General features: G+C 47.4%; 1 protein-coding gene across 1 annotated transcript; it reads left to right on the top strand.

Annotated features, from left to right (window-relative positions):
• Positions 1–2,826: 2,826 nt before the first annotated feature.
• Msh5 (mutS homolog 5) lies at positions 2,827–25,854 on the top strand. Its single transcript, XM_042683999.1, has 25 exons — positions 2,827–2,847; positions 3,130–3,286; positions 3,466–3,589; positions 4,571–4,651; positions 4,784–4,846; positions 5,421–5,542; positions 5,856–5,965; positions 6,454–6,489; positions 7,089–7,171; positions 7,824–7,869; positions 17,289–17,427; positions 17,552–17,614; positions 20,414–20,542; positions 20,779–20,851; positions 20,999–21,108; positions 21,325–21,405; positions 21,875–21,962; positions 22,188–22,377; positions 22,499–22,625; positions 22,990–23,139; positions 23,874–23,948; positions 24,140–24,283; positions 24,629–24,766; positions 24,909–24,982; positions 25,623–25,854. Exons 2-25 carry the CDS (start codon positions 3,143–3,145, stop codon positions 25,732–25,734), a joined length of 2,502 nt encoding a protein of 833 aa, XP_042539933.1. The 5' UTR covers positions 2,827–2,847; positions 3,130–3,142; the 3' UTR covers positions 25,735–25,854.
• The last annotated feature ends 600 nt before the right edge of the window (positions 25,855–26,454 follow it).

Genomic DNA, 26,454 nt, shown 5'->3' with positions numbered 1-26,454 from the left:
AGCTCAGGTATATGGGGCCAGCTTTAGGCTCAAACAGGTTTGGTAGCCTTTCCCCTGACTGTTTTTCTCCTACAGCCAGCTGCCTGGATCATCAATATTGACTTTGACTGGCTGGTGTGGCAACCCTTGTATCTTGCCTGAACTATTTAGGTGGCAGGCTACGCTGCCCTCTTCTGGAACCACCCAGCAATGCCTCCTGGATTGGACAACGGGCTGTGAATCAGAGAAATTTCACTCCCATCTCATCTCTTTGCCCTTGATTTTCTTCTCTCAATAGGGTCTCCCCTTTCTTTTGGGCAAGCTTCTTTTGCCAGGCCGCTTCCGCTTCCCAATAAACCAGTCCCTTAATCTTTTCACACCCTAGATTGAAAGGTGTGTCCCTCCCTGCCACTCCCCAGAGCTGTCACCAGCCACCTGCAGGTTTTCATTGCTCCTGTTGCTCAACAATTTGCCATGGATAACCATTAACCCAGCCTTTAACTCTCAGCCCCTCCACCTTTCCTATTGGAGGGGATTTTCCAACTACTGGTCAGTATAGCCAGGTCTTCTGATACCTTTACTAACTTCTCCTTAAAGCTGAGGAGAAAGATTATTTAAGTGATTTATTTATTTATTTTGCCAGTCCTGGGGCTTGAGCTCTGGGCCTGGACACTGTCCCTGAGCTTCTTTTTGCTCAAGGCCGGCACTCTACCATTTGAGCCACAGAGCCACTTCCAGCTTTGTTGTTGTTGTTGTTTGTTTATGTGGTACTGGGGAATCGAGCCCAGGGCTTCATGCATTTTAAGCAAGCACTCTACCACTAAGCCACATTCCCACCCCTATTTAAGATATTGTTAATAAGTATTTATTTCTAACTAGGAGCCAGTGGCTCGTACCCATAACCCTTCGTTACTTAGAAGGCTGAGATCTGAGAATTGTGGTTCATAACCAGTCCCAGCAGGAAAGCTTGTGAGATCTTCTTCTCCTCCTCCTCCTCCTCTTCCTCCTTTTGTCATCCTGCAGCTTGAACTCAAGGCCCAGACACTGTCCCAGAGATTCTTTGGCACAAGGCTAGCATTTTACCACTTGAGCCATAGTGCCACTTCCAGCTTTTTCTGAATAGTTTATTGGAGATAAGAGTCTCATGGACTTTCCTGTCCCTGGCTGGCTTGGAAACATGATCTTTAGGGGCTGGGAAGGTGGCTCAGTGGTAGTGCACTTGCCTTGCATACTCGAGGCCCTGGGTTCGATTCCTCAGCACCACATAAGAAGAAAGAAAAAAAGCTGGAAGTGGCCCTGTGGCTCAAGTGGTAGAGTGCTAGCCTTGAGCTGAAGAGCTGAGGCACAGTGCCCAGGCCCAGAGTTCAGGCCCCACGACCGGGCCCCCCCCCCCAAAAAAAAAAAAAAAAAAAAAAGCTCAGGTACAGCACTCAGGCCTTGAGTTCAAGCCCAGACCCAACACGTGTGTGTCCTCATAAATGCCTCCCTTGTCTGCACTCCTCCCTCTCCCCCCAACACTCATAATTAAGCTTCATGAAACAGAAACAAACTTTATTAAGTTCATCACTTGGAGCTTATCACCTGTTCCAGAGAAGGCACTAAATAGCTGCTGAATGAATGAATGATACTTCTGTCATTAGGGGAATGCCCTGGGGTGGGGAGGCATGTGTAAGGTCCGCTCCTGGATGGTGAGCCGACTCCACCCTCCTCACAGCAAAGTTTCTGCCCAGTTCCTATGTTACCTAGGCAACCGGCACACCTGGAAGAGGTCACGTCTGCATCTGCTGAGGTCACATCTGAATTAGATGTGACCACACCTTTCTCCGCCCATACCTTTGATAAGGCCTAGCCCAGGCCCAGAAGCCCTCTTTCCCAGGTCTTTCCCAGCCTCGGGGAGGGCCTACATGACCTGGTGCCAGCCAGAACGATGAAAAAACCTACCCCTTACCTGAATACCACATGCATGGGGTGGTTCTTACTCGGCTACCTCTTTTTAAAAACCTAACTATTCACGTAACTCTATATGGGTTTAGGTGATTTCATTAGATCTAGTATTTAAAAATTTGATGTAATTTGAGTATTTCCACCTCCTGGGAGGGGTATGAAATAAATAGATCCCATCGCGTCTTTGTGGGGGTGGTCATAGCGAGCACGCAGGAAACAGGCAAAATAAGGTTAAAATAGGAGTCTTGTTTCTTATTTCCACTTGTTTATTTAAAACACTTATGTAGCTCTCACTTTGTTTGCCAGGCACTGTTCAGAGTTCTTTATAAATATTAACTCGGAGCAAACATTAACTCAGAGTTGTCGGCCAGGATTGAATTAATTTTGCTTCTCTCCACTCTCGGGGTGGGGGGGAGTAGAGGGGGGGGGGGAGGGGAACGTAGGCGAAGAAAGAAAAAGGCCTCCGTCGCTTTAAGATCGGCTATAGCTAACCCCTCCTCCTGACCGCGGCAGACCCTACCCCAAGCGGAAGTCGAGCTCCGCCAGCGGTCTCCTCCCCCCCCCCCCCCCCCCGGTTCCGCCCCGCGTCAATCAAAACCCAGAGACACCGCGAATCTCAGACCCCGCTGCTAAGCAACGGCAAATGGCGGGAAGTTTGAAAGTTTAGGCAGCGCCCCTAGTGGGGAAAAAACCAATCAGCGCCCAGACCCTTCAGCGGGAACCGCCTCCTTCCCGCCTTCGTCGAATCTCTAGATAGGATCCGAGACTCTCTAACCAATAGCTATAAAGAGAGTGAGAAGTCTGCGCGCGCATTCCGCCCACGCCCTGGCAGCGTCCTTCCCGGCGGCTTAGGGCAGTTGGCCTGGGGGGCGGTCTCGAGCTCCTCCCCGTCGCGTGACGGAAAAGGCGGGAGAACGCCGCGAGGAGGCTGCTGTGGTGGGTGGGGATAGAGCGTGACGCTGTGGTCGTGGGGCGTGGTTGGTAGCAGCGGAGAGGTTACACTTCCACAGGTCTTCTCTCCGGACCTTCAAAGCTCCCCGCTTCCAAACTACAAAATCCGTGTGACAGAAATGAGGGTGGGGCGCACCGGGGCCTCCCAGTCTTACTCCCGTGGAGCCCCTGCGAAGCCCCGGCAGCCTGCCTCCTCTGCCGTCACCACAGCCCTCCGCGCCCCTGCTAACGAAATGTCCCCTTCTGCGTCCGCAGAGCCTTCCAGTCCATGGCTTCCTTCCGAGCAACCCCAGGCAGGGCTCCGCTGGGCCCGGGATCCAGGCCGGCCACAGCCAGCCCCCCTATCCCGGTGCTGGGGTCTGGAGAAATCAGAGAAGTCCAGGAGGAGGACGAAGACGAGGAGCCGGCCGAGGTCTCCAGGGGATGTCTGCGTGCTCGAATATACTAGGGTTTGGGGAACGGGGCCAGGCACTCGCCTTCTACCCCCAGGGATTAGATAAAATGATCAACGAACAGTTAATATAGCCTGGCAAAATCCTGCCCTTCCCAGTGGTACAAATCATTGGTTTCCTTTTTTTCCTCGTGGGGCAGATCCATCTGTGTGTGCTGTGGAATTCGGGATATCTGGGCATTGCCTACTATGACACTAGTGATTCTGTCATCCACTTTATGCCAGATGCCCCCGATCATGAGAGCCTCAAGCTTCTCCAAAGAGGTGGGGACAGCCACGAATTCCCCTGCTTTCTAGAACTGCATTCATATGTCCTTATTTGACAACTTATGGTTGATTACTAAACACTTCCTCTTGTTTTTAGGAATCCGTTTTTGTTGTTGTTTTGTTTTGCCCATAGGGCTTGAACTCTGGACCTGGGAGCTGTCCCTGGGCTCTTCAGCTCAAGGCTAGCTCCTTGCCAACTGAGCCACAGCACCACTTCCGACTTTTTCTGTGTATATGGTACTGAGGAGTCAAACCCTGGGCTTCATGCATGCTAGGCAACCACTGTACCATTAGACCACATTCCCAGCCCCTGGAGCTAAGAGTCTTACAGACTTTCCTACCCAAGCAGGCTTCAAACTGAAATCCTCCTGAGTAGTTAAGATTACAGGTGTAAGGCACCAGCACCCATTTCATTATTCTTAAGTATTTACAATATGTTAAGTGCTGCAGATCTAGTCCTGCCCATGTAAGTCATGACTCCTCAAGGGATTTAGTCTAGTGACAATCTTCAAGACATCTTTCTTTCCTCCTAGCACTGAGACTTCTTTTTTTTTTTTTTTTTTGGGTCCGGTCGTGGGGCCTGAACTCTGGGCCTGGGCGCTGTCCCCCAGCTCTTCAGCTCAAGGCTAGCGCTCTACCACTTGAGCCACAGCGCCACATCCGGCTTTTTTCTTTTTGCTTATGTGGTGCTGAGGAATCGAACCCAGGGCCTCAGGCATGCAAGGCAAGTGCTCTACCACTGAGCCACCTTCCCAGCCCTAGCACTGAAACTTCTATAAATCCCATAGGAATGAGACATATGCTCCCAATGTGTACATCCTACTTTTAGAGAAAAATCTGAGAGGGAGAGAGCTTAGCCAAGAGAGTTTCCTCCTCCTTAAAAGATAAAGCTCAGGCCCTGAGTTTCAGCCCTAGGACTGCCAAAAAAAGAAAAAAAGATAAAGCTTCTTTAACTAGTTTTATCTTTCTTCTCTTAAGTTCTGGATGAAATCAATCCTCAGTCTATTGTTACAAGTGCAAAACAGGATGAGAATATGACTCGGTTTCTAGGAAAGCTTGGTAAGGAAGAGGGAAAAGGAGAAAGGGCTAAGTTATGGAATGTTCCAAGAGGCTAGATAGAACTGGGAGAGTGGGAAGGAGGCACAGACTAAGTTACACATGGAATAATGGTCCTCTCTTTGCCTTCCACAGCCTTTGAGGAGCAGAGAGAGCCAAGGAGACCTGAAGTCGTATATTTGCCAAGTGTGGATTTTGGTATCTCCTTTGTGCTTTGCATACCATCCTGATAGTCCTTCCCTGCTTTCCCAGCCCCACCCATCACCTGAGATTCTACTGCCAGACTGCGAGTGCGTGCGGAGTACGTGCGTGCGTGCGTCTGTGTGTGTGTGTGTGTGTGTGTGTGTGTGTGTGTGTTTAATTGGTGATAAGAGTCTCATGGATTTTCCTGTCCAGTTTGGCTTTGAAGCACAATTCTCAGATCTCAGCCTCGTGAGTAGCTAGTATTATAGGCATGAACTACCAGGCTTAGCTTTTTATTTTTTTTTATTTTTTTTGGGAGTCCGGTCATGGGGCCTGAACTCTGGGCCTGGGCACTGTCCCTCAGCTCTTCAGCTCAAGGCTAGCACTCTACCACTTGAGCCACAGCACCACTTCCAGCTTTTTTCTTTTTTCTTATGTGGTGCTGAGGAATTGAACCCAGGGCCTCAGGCATGCAAGGCAAGCGCTCTACCACTGAGCCACCTTCCCAGCCCCGCTTTTACTCTCTTGTTCTTAAAATGGAATGAAAAAATATGCTACTAGACCTTTCCCTCCCCAACTTCCCAAATAGGTCTAGAGATAAGCAAACAACGTCTTCTTTCTGGAAACTACTCGTTCATCCCAGAGTCTATGACTGCCACTGAGAAAATCCTCTTCCTCTCCTCAATTATTCCTTTTGACTGCCTTCTCCTGGTGAGCTGGGTCCTGAGGGTAAAGGAGGGGCTGTGTGGTCAATTGGAGAAAGGCACAAATGTGTCAGCCCTAGGGCTATATTCTGGAAGGTTTTGGACCACTCCTGGAAAATAATAGTTTTCCCTAGTGTTGAGTAGCTTCTAAGATACAGTGTTTCCTTACCTATATGGGAGTTAGGTTCCAGAGACCCCCGTGATAGGTTAAAATCTGTGAAGTAGTAATAAGTGTACCTCAATATAGAGAGGGATGACTATATTAGGATTTATTGCTGCTGAATAAACAGGAGATTTATACAATGCTAATCCCCTCCCAGGTTCGGGCTCTTGGAGGATTGCTCAAGTTCTTGGGCCGAAGAAGAATTGGGGTTGAGCTGGAAGACTGTAATGTCAGCATCCCCATCCTGGGCTTTAAGAAATTTGTGTTGTAGGTGATTCACTCTACTCTCAACCAAAGTAAAGTGGGACTGGGAGGCTTAAAAAGTGAGCCTCAGGGCTGGGAAGTGGCTCAGTGGCGGTGCGCTTGCCTTGCATGCCTGAGGCCCTGGGTTCAATTCCTCAGCACCACATAAGAAAAAAGAAAAAAGCTGGAAGTGGTGCTGTGGCTCAAGTGGTAGAGCGCTAGCCTTGAGCTGAAGAGCTGAGGGACAGCGCCCAGGCCCAGAGTTCAGGCCCCATGACCGAACCCCCCCCCAAAAATAAATAAAAATAAAAAACAAAGTGAGCCTCAGGTTTGGGGATGGGGGCAGCAAGCCAGTGGGTGAAATGTGCTGGGACACACAGGATAAAAGGGGCAGTGAAGCTGTAGGGAGAAGATGGAAATAATATTCAGAGAGGGGAGACAAGGAGTGGAGTTTCGGAATAAACGCAGATCTCTCATAAACCAGCTATCTTATCTCTGTTTTCTGTCCTCAGGACCCATCTGGTGAGCATAGATCAAGACACTTACAGGTGAGGAGGTAGAGGCAGTCTGCCATTCTGGGGAGAGAAAAGGATTGAGTCTAATGCTAATCATTTTAAAGAGGCTTTAGTTTCCCCAATCCTAAGGCTCTTAAGGTCTCTGTCCCTGAAGGAAAAGAAAGGATGATAGGTGAAAGAAGATAAAGGGAAGGAAGGGAGAAAAGCATGAAGGTCTTTCTACCTTTTCTTCCAGCTTCCATCCCTCCCTTCCTTTCTTTTCTCTTTCCTTCCCTTTTCAGAGCTGGGAATGGGAACGGAAGCCCACGCCTGCTGCATGTTGGGCACATTCTTTCCTTTGAGCTATGGCCCCAGTCTATCATCCTCCTTTTCTGAAGGGAGAAACTGAGGCACAGACAGATTAAGGGATAAATCTTGCATCAAGATAGTCTCTAGGGTGGGGACTTGGCTCAAGTGCTAGGGCAGTTGTCCATTGTACACAAAGCTCTAGGTTTAGTGCCCCCAAAGTGTGTTGGGGGAATATAATCTCAGGAACATTGTCCTGATCCTCATTCTGTTTTTTTCAATCATTAATTCCCTTTCCCTTAAAAAAATCCAGGTTATCTCCAAATTCTTCCATTTCTCCCTGACAGTGTTCTACAGATTTTTAAGAGTGAGTCTCACCCCTCGGTGTACAAAGTGGCCAGTGGACTGAAGGAGGGGCTCAGCCTCTTTGGTAGGTGTGCCCATTCTTCTCTACATGCTATACAACCATGCTATACAAAAGCAGTTGGCTGCCAAGATAAATCTCAGCCCATCTCTTCCCCTTGCAGTCCCATTGCCAATTTTCTCTTTCACGTCAATCCAGCTTTCTGGATTGTAACTCCTCAGAGTTTGTATCTGCTGTGAGTTTTACCTGTTCCTTTATCTCTCACTCAGTGTTCTCTGCATCAGCTGCAACAACCAATTCTGTATTCATTCCTGGGTCTATATGAATGTTTCTTCTAGTTGGGAACCTGTGACTTTAGGAGGTCCTGTTGAAAGGAGTTATGTTACTATGGTAACTCCCTCTAGTTGATTTGCAGTCTTTATCACATACCTATGGCTTTAGAGTATATTAAGGACATGACTGCAAGTATCTCAGTGGGTTGTATGTAATTTTTATGTATGTGTATTGGACTCTCGGTGAGTCATAGCTAGGCCTGTTCCAAGTGTTTTTCTGGCTGAGTGTTCCTGTGAGTGTCCATTCCATCCCACATGTCCATGTATGGTAATGCCAGACCAACTTTGTGGCTAGATGCCAACTTTGGCAGCATTTTTACTGTATATCTGAATCCATAAGCCATCTTGCCTTATAAAAAGTATATTCCCTCCCCTCTTACCCCCAGGAATCCTCAACAGATGCCGCTGTAAGTGGGGAGAGAAGTTGCTCAGGTGAGTGGGCTCAGACACACTACATACACACATGCCTGAGTTCTGTGTGTATACCATATACTGATGTCTACTTATTGTCTATAGACCCACACACACCACCCTATCTACTACCCTTTATTGAATACTGGCTAAATGCATTAATTATTCTAGTAGCACCATGTAGTAGCTGCTGTTGCCTTCAATTTATGTTTTCAGCACAGATATACAGTAACTATTGATGATACAGACTTGCGTACACACAAGTAGCAGGAACAAGACCACAAACACTAGTATAACATAGGGTAATATCTTTAATAAATAAAAAAATCATTTCATATGTCAACTGGGTGTGAAAGTGCATACCTCTAACCCCAGCTCTTCCCAGGCTAAAGAAGGATTGAAGCTGGGCACTAGTAGCTCATTCCTGTAATCCGAGCTCCTTAGGCAGCTGAGATCTGAGGATTACAGTTCAAGTCAGGTCAAGAAAGTTCATGAGACTCTTATCTCCAAAATATTACCAAAACATCAGGAAGTGGAGCTGTGGCTCAAATGGTAGAGCACTAGCTTTGAGCAAAAGAAGCTCAGGGAGCCGGGTGCTGGTGGCTCACACCTGTAATCCTAGCACTCAGGAGGCTGAGATCTGAAGATCATGGTTCAAAGCCAGCCTGGGCAGGAAAGTCTGTGAGACTCCTATTTCCAATAAACCACCAGAAAACTGGAAGTGGCACTGTGACTCAAGTGGTAGAGTGCTCACCTTGAGCTGAAGAGCTGAGGGACAGTGCCCAGGCCCAGAGTTCAAGCCCCATGACCAACAAAAAACAAAAAAAAAAGGAAGAAGCTCAGGGACAGCTTCCAGGCCCTGAGTTTGCCCTAGGACTCCCCCCTGCAAAAAAAGAAAGGGGGGGGGGAGGGAGGGAAGGAAGGAAGGAAGGAAGGAGGGGGATTGTGAATTTAAGGCCAACCTGGGATACATAGCAAAGCAAAAAGCAAAAAAAAAAAAAAAAAAATACTTAAGGGGTCTAGGGATCCAGAATGGTAGAACATTTGCCCTAGGTTCTGACCCTGGCAAAGCAAAATAACAAAACCAAATAACATCAAAAAGACCCACACCACATCTCAAAAACGCTTTTCCAATGAGCTATTTTCTGATGACTCAAATTAGTTTTTGAACTCTGTATGTAGAATTCTAATTGCATATAATTGCCACACATAGTTTCTACAGGCACCTCAAAATCAGATCATCCATACTGATGCCCTACAGACCTGCTCTTCTTCCTGCATCTTTAAAAAATTTTTATTTTTTGGTTAATGGCATTGCTGGCGGTATACTTTTCAAGCTATGAACTCTGGATTGATGCTTATCCTTCACTCCATATTCAATTATTCACTAATGTCTCTTGATTCTATCCCAAAATCTCAGTCATCGCTTTCACCCTCTTCCCACTGCTTCAGTTCTGGCAATCATGATTTCTAACCTGGAGCATTTGTCTCCAGATTGGTTTCTTTACTTCTAATTTCTTCTTTTTCCATTCAATCCTTCTAAACTACTAACTATTCCAACACAGAGATATGAGCATATTATACACTTTTATTTATTTATTTATTTATTTATTTTGTGGTGCTGAGGAATCGAACCCAGGGCCTCATGCACGCAAGGCAAGCACTCTACCACTGAGCCACCTTACCTTCCCAGCATTATACGCTTTTATTAAAAAACTTTAAGTAGAAACAAAATAACAGGATGAAGATTAGCATGTGTAGTGGTATGAGGTTGCAGTAGGAGGTTCAGGCTCACATTCTTACACTCCTCAGAAGTCCTTTCCTATTTAATCCAGCTTGTATCCTATTCATTTCGGACTTCTTGCCATTGTAGAAATAGATCGTACCCATGTTTATCATTTTTCACTCTGGAAAGTCTTTTGCCTGTTTCTTCCTTGTAAAAAAAACTTCAAGATTAGTCAGGTGCCAGTGGCTCACGCCTGTAATCCTAGCTACTCAGGAGGCTGAGATCTGAGGATCACAGTTCAAAGCCAGCCCGGGCAGGAAAGTCCATGAAACTCTTATCTTCAATAAACTACCAGCAAACTGTGGTTCAAGTGGTAGAGCACTAGCCTTGAGCTGAAGAACTGAGGGACAGCACCCAGGCCCAGAGTTCAAGCCCCACAACCAACAAAAAAAAAAACAAAAAAACAAAAGCCTTCAAGATTCAAATCAGCTGATTTATTTTCTTTCTTTCCTTCCTTCTTTCCTCCTTTTTTATTTTTATTTTTATTTTTAACCAGTCCTAGAGCTTGAACTCAGGCCTTGGGCCCTGTCCCTGAGCCCCTCTCTGCTCAAGGCTAGTACTCTACCACTTGAGCCACAGTGTCATTTCTGGCTTTTCTGTTTATATGGTACTGAGGAATTGAGCCCAGGGCTTCATGCATGCTAGGCAAGCAGTCTGCCACTAAGCCACATTCCCAGTTCTTCTTTCCTCCTTCTTGCCTCTCTTTCTCCTCCTTTCTTCCCTCCTTCCCTCCCTTCTTCCTTTACCCTTCCTCCCTTCCTTCCTTCTTTCTTTCATGCTAGCAATGGGACTAGAACTCAGGGCCTCACTCTCTCATTTGGCTTTTTTTTCTGCTTAAAACTGGCATTCTACCACTTGAGCCAACCTCCACTTCCAGCTTCTGTCTCTCAGATTTGTCTGCTTAGGCTAGTTTTGAACCTCAGATCTTAGCCTGCTGAGTAACTAGAATTAATTACAGTTGTGAGTTACCTGTATCTGGTCAACTGTCAACTTTCTGATGAAAATTTTACAAGTACCTCTAAGGGGGATGGAGGTATGACTCAACTGGTAGGGTTCCTGCTAGCAAGTATAAAGCCCGGAGTTCAAATTCTAGTGCAACGAAAACAAAAACCTTTTTTTTTGCCAGTCCTGGGCTTTGAATTCAGGGCCGGGGTACTATACCTGACCTTCTTTTGCTCAAGGCTGACACTTTGCCACTTGAGCCACAGCTCCACTTCCAGCTTTTTTGGTAGTTTATTGGAGATTAGAATCTCACTGAAGTCAATGTCTTGGCTGGCTTTAAACCTTGATGTTCAGATCTCAGCCTCCTGAGTAGCTAGGATTACAGGTGTGAGCCACCAGTGCCTGGCTAGAGGTTGTTGTTTTGTCCATCGTGGGGCTTGCACTCAGGGTCTAGGCTCTGTCTCTGAGCTTTTTTGCTCAAGGCTAGTGCTCTACCCTTTGAGCCACGGCTCCACTTCTTATTTTCTGGTGATTAATTGGAAATAAGTCTCACGGGCTTTCCTGCCCCAGGGTTGGCTTTGAACCTCAATCTTCAGATCTCAGTCTCCTGAGAAGCTAGGATTACAGGTGTGAATCATCAGCACCCAGATATGCAACCTTTTTTTTTTTTTTTTGTCGGTCGTGGGGCTTGAACTCTGGGCCTGGGCACTGTCCCTGAGCTCTTCAGCTCCAGGCGAGCGCTCTACCGCTTGAGCCACAGCGCCACTTCCAGATATACAACCTTTTGATGTGCACTTTTCTTGTGCTATATAGTGCTTGTGTGTGTGTGTGTGTGTGTGTGTGTGTATGTGTGTGTGTGTTTGTTCTGGTCCTGGGACTTGAACTCAGGTCCTGAGTATTGTCCCTGAGCTTCTTTTGCCTAAGGCTAATGCTCTACTATCCAGCCAGAACTTCACTTCTGGCTTTTTGGGGATAGTTTATCAGAAATAAGAGTTTTATGGAGTTTTCTGCCTGGGATTGCTTTGAATTGCAGTCCTCAGATCTTAGTCTCCTGAGTAGCTAGAATTACAGGTTTGAGCCACTGATGCCTGGCTTTATTTACGTTTTTCAGTTCCACTGTCATAGCAAGTTAGAATTAGTCATTAGAGAATCTTCTTGTTTCTGTAACTGTGAACTCTGTCCAGTGGTCATTTCTGTTACTTCAGTGCCTGACCCATGGACTTGTAGGTGGAGTACTCTGAGTAAACATAACATACAAATCCAAGCATACCATTCATATCATCTCTAAAAACTCAGAGTGAAGCGCTGGTGGCTCACACCTGTAATCCTAGCTACTCAGAAGGCTGAGATCTGAGGATTGCAGTTTGAAGCCATATGAGGTAGTAAAGTTTGTGAGACTCTTATCTCCCGTTAACCACCAGAAAACGAACTGAGCTGTGGCTCAAGTGGTAGGGTGCTAACCTTGAGTAGAAAAGCTCAAGGACAGTGCCTAGACCCTGAGTTGAGGCCTCATAACCAACCAAAAAAAAAAAAATAAGGCTGGGAATGTGGCTTAGTGGTAGAGTGCTTACCTAGCATGCATGAAGCCCTGGGTTCAATTCCTCAGCACCACATAAATAGAAAAAGCCAGAAGTGGTGCTATGGCTCAAGTGGTAGAATGCTAGCCTTGAGCAAAAGAAGCTCAGGGACAGTGTCCAGGCCCTGAGTTCAAGCCCCAGGACTGGCAATGATAATAATGATAACAACAACAAAAACAACAACCCAGAGTGGAAGCCTTTGCTAGCCTACAGGAGCACAATCCTTTTCCCACAACCCTCTGGAGGGGGATTAATTTAGAATAATCTCTGAGGTCATCTCCAGGCAATTGGTAGGGTAATTGAAATACTCCAGTGCTTCAAGTTTAAATCTCTAATCTCAATCAGGGAGGAAAGGAAGGAATTCTCTGTCCATGTGCCTAAAACGCCCTGTCCACGTGGACAGGGTGTTTTGATCAGGTGATCATCATGTGGACAGGGCACTTTGATCACGTGACCAACACTTGAACAGGGCATTTTGATCATGTGATCACCACATGGACAGGGCATTTTAGGCACTTGGACAGGGCACTTGATTGGGTGATCAGCACATGGACAGGACATTTTGATCATGTGATCATCATGTGGACAGGGCTTTTTAGGCACTTGGACAGGGCACCTTGATCATGTGATCGCCACGTGGACAGGGCATTTTGATCACGTGATCATCACATGGACAGGGCGTTTTAGACACGTGGACAGGGCACTTTGATCATGTGATCATCACGAGGACAGGGCATTTCAGGCACGTGGACAGGGCATTTTGATCACGTGATCATCACGTGGACAGGGCTTTTTAGGCACCTGGACAGGGCACTTTGATCATGTGATCATCACGTGGACAGGGCATTTTAGGCACGTGGACACGGCACTTTGATCACGTGATCACCACGTGAACAGGGCATTTTGATCATGTGATCACCACATGGACAGGGCTTTTTAGGTACGTGGACAGGGCACTTTGCTCACGTGATCAGCACGTGAACAGGACATTTTGATCACATGATCACCAAGTGGACAGGGCATTTTAGGCATGTGGACAGGGCACTTTGATCACGTGATCACCACTTGAACAGGGGATTTGATCACGTGATCATCACGTGGACAGGGCGTTTTAGGCACGTGGACAGGGCATTTTGATTACGTGATCATCACGTGGACAGGGCGTTTTAGGCATGTGGACAGGGCACTTTGATGATGTGATCATCACGTGGACAGGGCTTTTTAGGCACGTGGACTCGGCACTTTGATCACATGATCACCACGTGGACAGGGCATTTTGATCACGTGGTCACCACGTGGTCAGGGCTTTTTAGGCACGTGGACAGGGAACTTTGATCACGTGACCATCACGTGGACAGGGCACTTTGATCACGTGGACAGGGCACTTTTATAACGTGATCATCATGTGGACAGGGTGTTTTAGGCACGTGGACAGGGCATTTTGATCACGTGATCACCACCTGGACAGGGCGTTTTAGGCACTTGGACAGGACATTTTGATCATGTGATCATCACGTGGACAGGGCTTTTTAGGCACGTGATCATCACGTGGACTGGGCATTTTAGGCCCGTGGACAGGGCACTTTGATCACGTGATCACCAAGTAGAGAGGGCGTTTTGATCATGTGATCACTACGTGGACAAGGCGTTTTAGGCACCTGGACAGGATGTTTTGATTACGTGATGATCACGTGGACAGGCGTTTTAGGTCCGTGGACAGGGCATTTTGATTACGTGATCATCACCTGGACAGGGCTTTTTAGGCACGTGGACAGGGCACTTTGATCTCATGATCATCACGTGGACAGGGCACTTTGATCACGTGATCATCACGTGGACAGGCTTTTAGGCACGTGGACAGGGCACTTCGATCACGTGATCACCACATGGAGAGGGCATTTTGATCACGTGATCATCACGTGGACAGGGCATTTTAGGCATGTGGACAGGGCATTCTGATCACGTGATCACCTCGTGGACAGGGCGTTTTGATCACGTGATCATCACGTGGACAGGGCGTTTTAGGCATGTGGACAGGGCATTTTGATCACGTGATCACCACGTTGACAGGGCATTTTGATCATGTGATCATCACGTGGAAAGGGCTTTTTAGGCACGTGGACAGGGCATTTTGATCACATGATCATCACGTGGACTGGGCGTTTTAGGCACGTGGACAGGGCACTCTGATCACGTGATCACCACATGGAGAGGGCGTTTTGATCACGTGATCATCATGTGGATAGGGCATTTTAGGCCCGTGGACAGGGCATTTTGATCTCGTGATCATCACCTGGACAGGGCTTTTTAAGCACGTGGTCAGGGCACTTTGATCACGTGGTCACCACGTGGACAGGGCGCTTTAGGCACGTGGACAGGGCACTTTGATCACATGATCACCACGTGGACAGGGCATTTTGATCACAAGATCACCACATGGACAGGGCTTTTTAGGCACATGGACAAGGAACTTTGATCACGTGGTCAGCAAGTGGACAGGGCATTTTAAGCATGTGGACAGGGCATTTTGATCATGTGATCATCACGTGGACAAGGCTTTTTAGGCACGTGGACAGGGCACTTTGATCATGTGATCACCACGTGGACAGGGCATTTTGATCACGTGATCATCATGTGGATAGGGCGTTTTAGGCACATGGACAGGGCATTTGATCATGTGATCAGCACATGGACAGGACATTTTGATCACATGATTACCATGTGGTCAGGGCTTTTTAGGCTGTGGACAGGGCACTTTGATCACGTGATCACCATGTGGACAGGGCATTTGATCACGTGGTCAGCATGTGGACAGGGCTTTGTAGGCACATGGACAGGGTACATTGATCACGTGATCACCACGTGGACAGGGCATTTTGATCACATGATCAGCAGGTGGACAGGGTGTTTTAGGCACGTGGACAGAGCACTTTGATCTGGGTTCAGATGTTTCATATGTGATATGCAGGCTCTGATATCATAAGTAGAAGGATGAACTAAGGACCCCACTGGCTTAAAGCTGACAGGGTGCTTAGAAGACAACTAAATGTCACAGTATGCTTTAAGGAGCACTGTCCTGGCAGTCTGAAGAGCTGAGTTTGAGACCCAGATGTACTTCTTATTAGCAGTGCTGTGGATCTGTGAAGAGCCTCATTTCCTTAGCTATAAAATTAGGCAATTTGGCTTGACTAAGATCTGCTAAGGCATTAGCAGAACATCAGACAGGGACATCTAGATGTTTCACAAAATGTCTGCTTAATGAGGCTCATATGCTCTCCAAAAGTGGGACAGATATACATTGCTGTGACAGAAGCCCTCCCTCTGTGACCAAGGAGAAAGTAGACATTTTTTAAATCCACCCTTGAATTAACTGGTTCTTCTGTTTCATGCTAGTTGGAGTCTCTGCCCCAGGGTAACTGATTATAGACTAAATGTGAGATGTGTATCCTCAGGCCCCAGTGTTTCCACACACTGGCTCTTTGATAAAATGCTTAATGGTTTGTTCTAATGTAGAAAAGAATCCCTGGGCTCAACTTCTTAGTTTCACATTCTTTTTTTTTTTTTAAATAGGTCCTGGGGCCTGAATTCTGGCCATGGGCGCTGTCCCTCAGGTCTTCAGCTCAAGGCTAGCACTCTACCACTTGAGCCACAGCACCACTTCCAGGTTTTTCTGTTTATGTGGTGCTGAGGAATCAAACCCAGGGCCTCATACATGTGAGGCAAGCACTCTACCATTGAGCCACCTTCCCAGCTCCCCTGGCTGGCTTTGAACCACGATCTCCAGATCTCAGCCTCCCAAGTAGCTAGGATTACAGGTGTGAGTCACCAGTGCCCTCCTAAGCGACTCTTATCTCCAATAAACCACCAGAAAACTGAGATGGCGCTGTGACTGGGAGAGCACTAGCCTTGAGCTGAGGGACAGCGCCCAGGTCCAGAGTTCAAGCCCCATGACCAAGGAAAAAACAAACAAACCCACCTAAGCAATAGTACCCAGACACAATGCTCAAGCCTTAGTACTGGTAAGACAGAAAGAAAAAAAAAAGATCAGAGAGAGGGAGGGAGAGAGGAAGAAAAGAAGAAAGAAAAAAGCCAGGTGCTAGTGGCTCACACTCGTAATCCTAGCTACTCAGGAGGCTAAGATCCAAGGGTGGGGTTTGAGCCAGCAAGGGAGGAAAGTTTGTGAGACTCTCATCCCCAATAAACTATTTAGAAAAAAATGGAAGTGGTGCTGTGGCTCATGTGGTAGAACACTATCCTTGAACAAAAGAAGGTCAGGGACAGTGCCCAGAACTAGAATTCAAGCCCCATGACCAGAGGGGGGGTGGGAGGGGGGAGAGAAAAGACAATCTTCATTGATGCTTCTCAAATGACCCTCCCCTCCTCAAATATTTTTCCTTGCAGAGATAGCCTTTACTATGACTTACAGGATTACTGCACATGGAATAGTTAATGTAATTTCACAGGAAGAACTTGAAAAGACAAATATCTATGCTATTACCCAGAGATACTTCACAGCTAAATACAGATATGCAAACTTGTACTGACTCACCCTCTCCCACTCCACCACAGAGAGAGCAACAGTGTTGGCACACAAATACTTTAACACACTGCTCTCCTAAAATATTGACAAGCTTCATCACACATCCACATGGAATAACAAATGGTCTTATCTATCAAAATCATCCTATACACAGTTTTGTTGTAACCATTTTTCTTTTTTTTTTTGAGGGGGGGGGTCCGGTCGTGGGGCCTGAACTCTGGGCCTGGGCACTGTCCCTCAGCTCTTCAGCTCAAGGCTAGCGCTCTACCACTTGAGCCACAGCGCCACTTCCGGCTTTTTTTTCTTTTTGTTTATGTGGTGCTGAGGAATCAAACCCAGGTCCTCATCCATGCAAGGCAAGCACTCTACCACTGAGCCACCTTCCCAGCCCGCAGCCATTTTTCAGTAAACACACATAAGCACCCACATAGATAGGATTCTGCCTTTGCCAGAATAATTCCTATAACAAGTCAGAAATACATATTGCCACAATCCCCAAGGAAGGACTTCCAAATACATTTTAGAAACTTGAGACAAAGACAAGAACGAGTACAAGTGTAATTTCTAAGCTTTCCATCCCAACTCTCACTTCCAGGCTATGGTTCACACGTCCAACACAGGACCTCGGGGAGCTCAATTCACGTCTAGACGTCATACAGTTTTTTCTGCTGCCCCAGAATCTGGACATGGCTCAGATGCTGCACAGGCTCATGAGTCACATCAAGAATGTGCCTGTGAGCCCAAGATAGGGATCAGGGATGGGGGAAAGGAGGTTGAGGGCTAACAGTGGATGATGTGTTTCTTGAGAGACATTCTGGCAGGAGAGGGTGAAGTGACTGTTTCCTTATCTGCCTTTAGCTTATTCTGAAACGCATGAAGCTGTCTCACACCAAGGTCAATGACTGGCAGGTTCTGTATAAGGTAAGACCTCCCCTTTCATTTATTTTTTTAAAAATCTTGCTCTGGTAGCCTATGCTAAGCTTCCAACACACGATCGTTCTACCTCTGCTCTCCTGAGTGCCACTACACTCCATGTAAGGCCTCCTTCTAAACTCCTGAAGTCCAAGTTAAATTTGGACTGTGTTCCTCTACACTGGTCACTCTGTCCAACTTTATCCTATTACTCTTAAAAACAGAAACACTGGCTGGGCGCTGCAGCTCACACCTGTAATCCTAGCTACTCAAGAGGCTGAGATCTGAGGATTGTGGTTCAAAGCCAGCCCAGGCAGGAAAGTCTGTGAGATTCTTATTTCCATTTAACCACCAGAAAACCAGAAATGGCACTGTGGCTCAAGCGGTAGAGCACTTGCCTTGAGCTGAAGAGCTCAGGGACAGTGCCCAGGCCCAGAGTTCAAGCCCCACGACTGTCAAAAAAAAAAAGAAAGAAAAACAAGTGTTTTGTTTTGTTTTTTTTGTTTTTGTTTTTTCTTTTGGTCAGTTGTAGAGCTTGAAACTCAGGGCCTGGGCACTGTCCTGACTTTTTTCACTCTAGGCTAGTGCTCTAACACTCCAAACCACAGTGCCATTTCCGGTTTTCTGGTGGTTAACTGGAGATAAGAGTCTCACAGACTTTTCTGCCCAGGCTGGCTTCGAATCATAATCCTCAGATCTCAGCCTCCTGAGTAGCTAATATTACAGGCCTGAGCCACTGTCACCCAGCTAAAGGACCTCTCTCTTGCTTGGGTTTTTCACTGAAAGCTAACACTTTACAATTTGAACCATACCTCTGCCTTCACTTTCAGATTTTTATTGGTTAGTTTGACATGAGAGTCTAAACCTCCCAGATTTGTCTGCCTGACATGGCTTTGAACTGGGATCCTCAGATATCAGCCTTCTGGGTCGCTAGAATTGCAGGTATAAGCTACCAGTGCCTGGCTTAAAACAAAATAAAAACCCACCTTTGTATTGTGGAAAGTATCAAAAAATATTTACAGGCCAGGGCTGGTGACTTATTAGCTCTAACCCTAGCTTCTCAGTAGTATGAGATTTGAGGACTGAGATTGGAAGCCAGCCTAGATTGACAAAATTGATACTCTTATCTCCAATTATCCAGCAAAAAAGCCCCAAATAGAAGTATGGCTTAAGTGGTGGAGCATAAGCCTGGTGAGAGGCCCTGAGTTTGTGCCCCAGTACTGGCACATACATAAAAAAGAATTTAGAGCCCGTGGCTCACGCCTGTAATCCTAGCTACTCAGAAGGCCAAGATCTGAGGATTGTGATTCAAAGCCAGACTGGGCAGAAAAGTCCCTGTGAGACTAACCTTCAATTAACCATTCAAAAACAGGTAGTGGAAGTGTGGCTCAAAGTGGTAGAGTGCTAGTTTTGGGCAAAATTGCTCAGGGACAGTGCCCAGGCCCTGAGATCAAGCTCCATGTCTGACAGGGGAAAAAAAAAAAGAATTTAGAGAAAATAGTATAATTAATCCCTTATAATACCACTATGTAGTTACAACACTACAATGAATGCCAATCGTGTTTTTTTTTGTTTTTATTTTTTGTGAACATACTGTACAGAGGGGTTACAATTACATGGGCAAGATAATGAGTACATTTCTTATCAAGCATTGCTGCCTCCTCCTTTGTTTATCCTTCACATCCCTTCCCAGCCGCCAATCGTGTTTTATCTATATTTCTTCCACTTTCACTTCTTATTTTTTTTGAGTCAACATACATTTGTAGCATGAGATTTTATGGTGATATTTCCCTATGTGCACACAGTATACTTTGAACAACTTCATCTCCTCTATCATATTCCCTTACCTTTCTCCTCTCCTAACACTTGGGAGGCCAAGCATGATTAAATAATTGCTCTCGAGTTATCTTTGTTTGTACCATTAGTGTTTTAGAAAAGATGTTATTTCCTTTTTAGCTGTTCTTTTTCTGTCTTTCAGCTCTTCTCTGTCTTTGTTTGTGCTAGTTATTTTTTAGATAGTCTCGCTTCCTGTTCAGGGGCACCTGTATCTCAAGCCACCCATTTTTGGCTTTTTGTGCATCCTGCACCACCATATCCATCTTCTCCCTTTGAGATGGAATCTTAAAGACTTCTCTGGCCCAGTGCTGGTAGCTTATGCTTGTAATCCTAGCTACTCAGGAAGCTGAGGTCTGAGGATTGAACGTTCAAAGCCAGACCAAGCAGGAAAGTCTGCGAGACCCTTATCTCCAATTAGCCACCAGAAAATTGGAGGTGGAGCTGTGGTTCAAAGTGGCAGAGTGCTGGCCTTGAACAAAAGAGCATAGGGACAGTGCTCAGACCCTGAGTTCAAGCCCCAGGACTAACCAAAAAAAAAAAAAAGGCTTCTCTGCCCAACTTGTCCTCAGACTGTGATCCTCCAAATTTCAGACCTCCAAGTCACTAGGATTGCAAGCAACTCTTTTTCTTTTTTCTTTTCTTTTTCTTTTTTTCTTTTTTTTTTTCCAGTTGTGGGGCCTGAATTCTGGCCATGGGCGCTGTCCCTCAGCTCTTCAGCTCAAGGCTAGCGCTCTACCACTTAAGCCACAGCGCCACTTCCAGCTTTTTCTGCTTATGTGGTGCTGAGGAATCGAACCCAGGGTCTCATGCATGCACTCTACCACTGAGCCACCTTCCCAGCCCTCATTTTTTGTTAATTTTTTACTTTATGTGTCTTCTCACATTGGTTTTTGTTCTTCTCAGTCTGTCCATATTCCCTCCCCTTAGCTCACCTGAGTGGGGGTCATCTCCCTCATTGAGTTTCTCCTGCAGACGGTGTACAGCGCCCTGGGTCTGAGAGATGCCTGCCGCTCCCTGCCTCAGTCCATCCAGCTTTTTCGAGACATTGCCCAAGAGTTCTCTGATGATCTACACCACATCGCCAGCCTCATTGGGAAAGTGGTAAGTAGAAGGAAAGAGACAGGGCACCCGGGGAGATAGGGAAAAGAATGGCGAAGAACGGGGGTGTGGGGAAGGTGGTGTGGGAGATGAGGAAACGTGTGAGCCCATGAGGTGGTAACAGAACATTGGGTGCGTTTGCAAGGTGCAGGTTCTTGGACGGCAAGGGAAAAGCTGAGGGGCAGGACAGAGGTGTGACGCTGGCTGATAAGAAACGGACTTCTCCTTTATCTCTGCAGGTGGACTTTGAGGGCAGTCTTGCTGAAAATCGCTTCACTGTCCTGCCCAACATAGATCCTGAAATTGATGAGAGTGAGGGTTGAGTATGGGATGTGCCTGTGAGCCCTGCAGTGGGGTGCACCCCCCCCTCAGCAAGCCGCCCTCCCCACAGCTGGGGGTCATCATAAAACGAGAGCAAGGTCCTCACTCTTCATACCCATGTGTCTTCCATGTTCCTAGAAAAACGAAGGCTGATGGGTCTTCCCAGTTTCCTCACTGAAGTGGCTCGGAAAGAGCTGGAGAATCTGGACTCGCGTATCCCTTCGTGCAGCGTCATTTACATCCCTCTGGTGCGGGAAGGAGAGGAAGTGGAAGCCCAAGGGTCTTTTTGAGGTCCTATTAGGCTTATGGAGGCCATATTAGTAGCTAAGAGAACTTGTGGGGGAATGTCATCTTTGTGTCACCCCCAGAAGGAAGGCCTGGGGGATATATACAAGAGTCTATAGGTTTCTCCTAAGGAAAGAAGGTTACCCACCCCCCCAATCCTATGTCTTTACTCTTCCCAGATCGGCTTCCTCCTTTCTATTCCCCGCCTGCCATCTATGGCAGAAGCCAGTGACTTTGAGATCGAGGGACTGGACTTTATGGTGAGAGTCTCCACCTGCCCGGGACTGATTAAGAAAAACAAATCTGCAAGTGAAGGAAGGATCTTACTCCCTCACCACTGCCCATTTTGTGTATTTTTTTTTTTTGGGTCCGGTAGAGGGCCTGAACTCTGGGCCTGGGCACTGTCCCCTCAGCTCTTCAGCCCAAGGATAATGCTCTACCACTTGAGCCACAGTGCCACTTCTGGCTTTTTTTTTTTTCGGCTTATGTGGTGCTGAGGAATCGAACCCAGGGCCTCATGCATGCAAGGCAAGCGCTCTACCACTGAGCCACCTTCCCAGCCCACCATTGCCCATTTTGTGATCTCCTCTGTGGTTTTACTTTGAGATCACCACCTCTGAGACAAAGGAAAAAAGTCAAGTTGGGGGTATTAAAGGCTGAGGGAGAGAGTGGGAGGGTTGAGAAGGATCAAGAGATGTAACGCCCATAGCTTTGAACTCTCGTACTCAGTTTCTCTCAGAGGAGAAGCTGCACTATCGGAGCGCTCGAACCAAGGAGCTGGATGCACTACTGGGGGACCTGCACTGTGAAATCCGGGGTGAGAGGAGTGAGGTTGGTGGGAGGTGGGCAGCTGGCTGAGTCTCCAATGGCCTCCTCTTCTTGCTGTCTCTCTCTTACTCTGCTCTACATCTTCCCCATTTCTGGCAGTCTCAGGCTCTGTCTTAGTTTCTGCATGCCTGGCTCCAGGTTTCTTTGTGGTCTCTGTCTTTCCTGCGCTGTGCTCTGAAGCTGACTCTCCGCTCCCTCCCTCACCTGCCCCCAGACCAGGAGACCCTGCTGATGCACCAGCTGCAGTGTCAGGTGCTGGCGCGGGCAGCTGTCTTGACACCGGTATTGGACCTTGCTGCCCGCCTGGATGTCCTGCTGTCTCTTGCCAGTGCTGCCCGGGAGTATGGCTACTCAAGACCCCGCTACTCTTCCCAGCTCCATGGAGTAAGAATCCAGAATGGCAGGTAAGAACAAAGGGGGTGTTGATGGATATACAAGATGCCCAGAGGCCCCTTGTCTGAGGTGGAGCTGGGGTTACCCATCTGGATCCATGGGTCATATAAAGTGCCCCTCTGCCCACCACAGACACCCTCTGATGGAACTGTGTGCAAGAACCTTTGTGCCCAACTCCACAGAATGTGGTGGGGACAAAGGGAGAGTCAAAGTCATCACTGGACCCAATTCCTCAGGGAAAAGCATATATCTCAAACAGGTGAGAAGCCCTACATCCTGGCCCTCTACTGTCTTCCCCCGCCCCCCTGCTACCTCTGACCAGCCAGCCAACCCAAGTCCTCTGCTCTTCCATCTTGTATTCTCATTTTCTACCTGAGAACCATGTTCTAGGAGATCATGCCATGACTTGAATTCCCATGATCCACCTCTAAATAGGTCCATGCTGTTTCCAAACAGGCCTCTGCTCTGTCTAAAGCTGGGGTGGGTGGCAGTGTGTTGTATACCTTTGTTCTTCTGTTACCCAGTATCCATCTCTCTGTCTATCATCCTTGGCCTCAGCTAAGCCTCACGTTTACTTTCACCCACACCACCAGTCTCTGTGTCCTGTCTCCTCTCCTGTTCAGGTTGGCTTGATCACTTTCATGGCCTTGGTGGGGAGCTTTGTGCCAGCGGAGGAGGCAGATATTGGGACAGTGGATGCCATCTTCACCCGAATTCACAGCTGTGAATCCATTTCCCTCGGCCTCTCAACTTTCATGATTGATCTCAATCAGGTCAAAAGGCGCGAAGGGAGGAGGGATCAGGATGGGGACAATGAGGAAGGAACTGTCTCAGCAGTGCTCAGAATGTAATACCAAAAAACACCTCTTGAGAACTGGGTCCTGGTGGTCACACCTGTAATCCTAGCTATTCAGGAGGCTGAGATCTGAGGATCACAGTTTAAAGCTAACCTAGGCAGTTAAGTCCATGAGATTCTTTTTTTTTTTAAATATTATTTTATTTTATTTGAGAACATACTGTACAGAGGGGTTACAATTACATGAGCAGGATAATGCATACATTTCTTACCAAGCATTGCAGCCTCCTCCTTTGTTTACCCTTCACCTCCCTTCCCAGCCTCCCCCCTCCCCCCCCACCCAATCCTTCCCCCCTCCCCCCCCACACCGACATTGTAAAGCTCGTTTTTGACATGACATTTTGAAGTCCATGAGATTCTTATCTCAAATTAACCACCAGAAAAAAAAACCTGGAAGTGACACTGTGGCTCAAAGTGGTAGAAAGCTAGCCTTAAGGGAAAGGGCTCAGAGACAGTGTCCAGCCCCATGGTACACACACACACACACACACACACACACACACACACACACACACACACACACAGACAAAAGTAAAAACAATACCTCTTGAACCTTTGCTTTATGTGAGTCAAGGAAAGAATGAACAAAATGTGGATCATTAGAGGCCTTGAGTGCTAATGGAGCCTCCTTGTCCACCTTATGCCCACTAGGTGGCGAAAGCAGTGAATAATGCCACTGAGCAGTCTCTGGTCCTTATTGATGAATTTGGGAAGGGAACCAACACGGTGAGAGGGGAACTGGGGAGAGGGGGAGGGAGAGGGAGGAGGATGGAGACGCAATTGAGTGTAGCCAGGCTTGGGAAACAACATGGATGTATGGGTAGAAAAGAAATAGAGAATATGAGATGGGCAAGGCCAGGGCAGATGTAGAAGGGCGCTGCTTGTGGCTCTCCCCCTCCCTCCTGCCCTCCGTGCAGGTGGATGGACTGGCACTTCTGGCTGCTGTGCTTCGACATTGGCTTGCGCTTGGACCCATGTGCCCCCACATTTTTGTGGCCACCAACTTCCTGAGCCTTGTTCAGCTACAGCTACTACCTCAGGGACCCCTGGTACACTATTTGGTGAGGAAGCCAATCTACCTCAGGGACCCTTAAATTGAGCATTTCCCCAGTGTAAGGACTGGCTCCTCTATCAGAGCAGTGGTTCCCTAAGCAGGAGCCACGTTCCTGTCCTCTTCTCAGTCTGCACAGGAATTGCCCAAGCTTTTTCCCTCCTGGGCAGGAAGCAGGGTGGCTGATGACACACTGTCCGCCCCCCCCCCCCCCACCCCGCTTTTACATATTTTTTTTTAAACTTTATGTGGTACAGAGGAATTGAACCCAGGGCCTCATGTATGCCAGGTAAGTGTTCTACCATTAAGCCACATTCTCAGCTTCCTCCCTGCCCCCATTTTGTTCTCTTTTAAGACCATGGAGACTTGTGAAGATGGGGATGACCTTGTCTTCTTCTACCAGCTTTGTGAAGGGATTGCCAATGCCAGCCATGCCTCTCACACTGCCGCCCAGGCCGGCCTACCTGACAAACTCATTGCTCGTGCCAACGAGGTGATGAGATTCTGTGTCCAACCACCTTCATCCCAGGGTTCCCCTTGTCCCTTCTTTTGGAGATCTGCACTTCTGGGCCCCAAATAGTCCTCTGTTCTTCTTCAACTCCCCACACCCCTCCTGCCTTCCATCTTGCTCCTAGGTCTCAGACTTGGTCCGCAGTGGAAAACCTATCCAGCCTGTCAAGGAGTTACTAAAGGAAAACCAAATGGAAAAGTAAGTGCATGGCCCCGGATGTGCATGGTACTCATCAATGACACATTGCTTCTTTCTTAAATCCCTACATCATCAAGGTGATGGGTTTCTTTTTTTTGGGGGGGGGGGGGGGTCCGGTCATAGGGCCTGAACTCTGGGCTTGGGTGCTGTCCCTTCAGCTCAAGGCTAGCGCTCTACCACTTGAGCCACAGCGCCACTCCTGGATTTTTTCTTTTTGCTTATGTGGTGCTGAGGAATCGAACCCAGGGCCTCATGCATGCAAGGCAAGTGCTCTACCACTGAGCCACCTTCCCAGCCCCAAGGTGATGGGTTTCTTTTTTTTTTTGTCGGTCGTGGGGCTTGAATTCTGGGCCTGGGCGCTGTCCCTCAGCTCTTCAGCTCAAGGCGAGCGCTCTACCACTTGAGCTACAGCGCCACTTCCAGTTTTCTGGTGGTTTATTGGAGATAGGAGTCTCACGGTCTCTCCTGCCCGGGCTGGCTTTGAACCGCGATCCTCAGATCTCAGCCTCCTGAGTAGCTAGGCTTACAGGCGTGAGCCACCAGCGCCCAGCTGGTGATGGGTTTCTTATGCAGATTCTCTCCCTGGCTCAGGGACTCAGTTATCCATTCTTCTATAAACCCCATCATTCTCTTTCTTCAGGTGCCAGGAATTAGTGGATAAGTTCCTGAAACTGGATTTAGATGATCCCAACCTGGACTTGGACATCTTCATGGGACAGGAAGTGCTGCCTGCTGCCACCACCATCCTCTGAGAGTCCTTCTGCCCTCCTGATTCCCGGAGGCCCCAGGGACTGCCAGGCCCTTTGTTTCCTTATCCCCTTCAGACCCAGAGTCCTCAGTTTGCCTAGAAAATTTGTTTCATAGTAGGAATAAAGTGGCTTTTTTTTTTTGGATGAAGTTATTGTTTCCAAAACAGAACACGAAAAACTAATAAACATCAAGCAGTCTACAGAAGAATGTGCCTTGTCTCAGTTTCAATACAAGGGTAATTCTGTAGGGAGACCTTCAGATTCTACCCCAGGGGTTTTATGAGAATAAATTACTTTGGAGAAGCCCTGCAAATACAGATTAGAGAGTCAAGCTTGGTGGTGCATGCCTGTAACCCCAGTACTCAGGAGGATGAGGCAGGAGGATCAGGAGTTCATAATGAAATCCTGTCTTAAAACATACAAACTACTGTCCATTCCCCTCCCAAAACTGTTAAAAGTAGATTAGAGGCTATGTGGAGTGTCTTATGCCTGTAAAATAAGCTACGTGGCGACAGAGATTGAGAGGATCAGTTTGAGGGCAGCCTAGGGGAAAAGTTAGTAAGACCACTTCTCAATAAATAACCTGGGTATGGTGGCACATTTCTGTCATCTCAGTTATATAGATAGAAGCATAAGTAGGAGGATTATGTCCAGGTCAGCCAGGAGAAAAAACCCACAGGAGCCTACCTAAAAACAAAAATAAAACAAAACCAAAAACTAAAA

The sequence above is a fragment of the Dipodomys spectabilis genome, unplaced genomic scaffold, assembly GCF_019054845.1.
Source record: "Dipodomys spectabilis isolate Male_0828 unplaced genomic scaffold, ASM1905484v1 ptg000085l, whole genome shotgun sequence".
Classification (NCBI taxonomy): Eukaryota; Metazoa; Chordata; class Mammalia; order Rodentia; family Heteromyidae; genus Dipodomys; species Dipodomys spectabilis.
The sequence above is the reverse complement of the archived record's forward strand: the minus strand, read 5'-3'. Positions and strand labels throughout refer to the sequence as shown.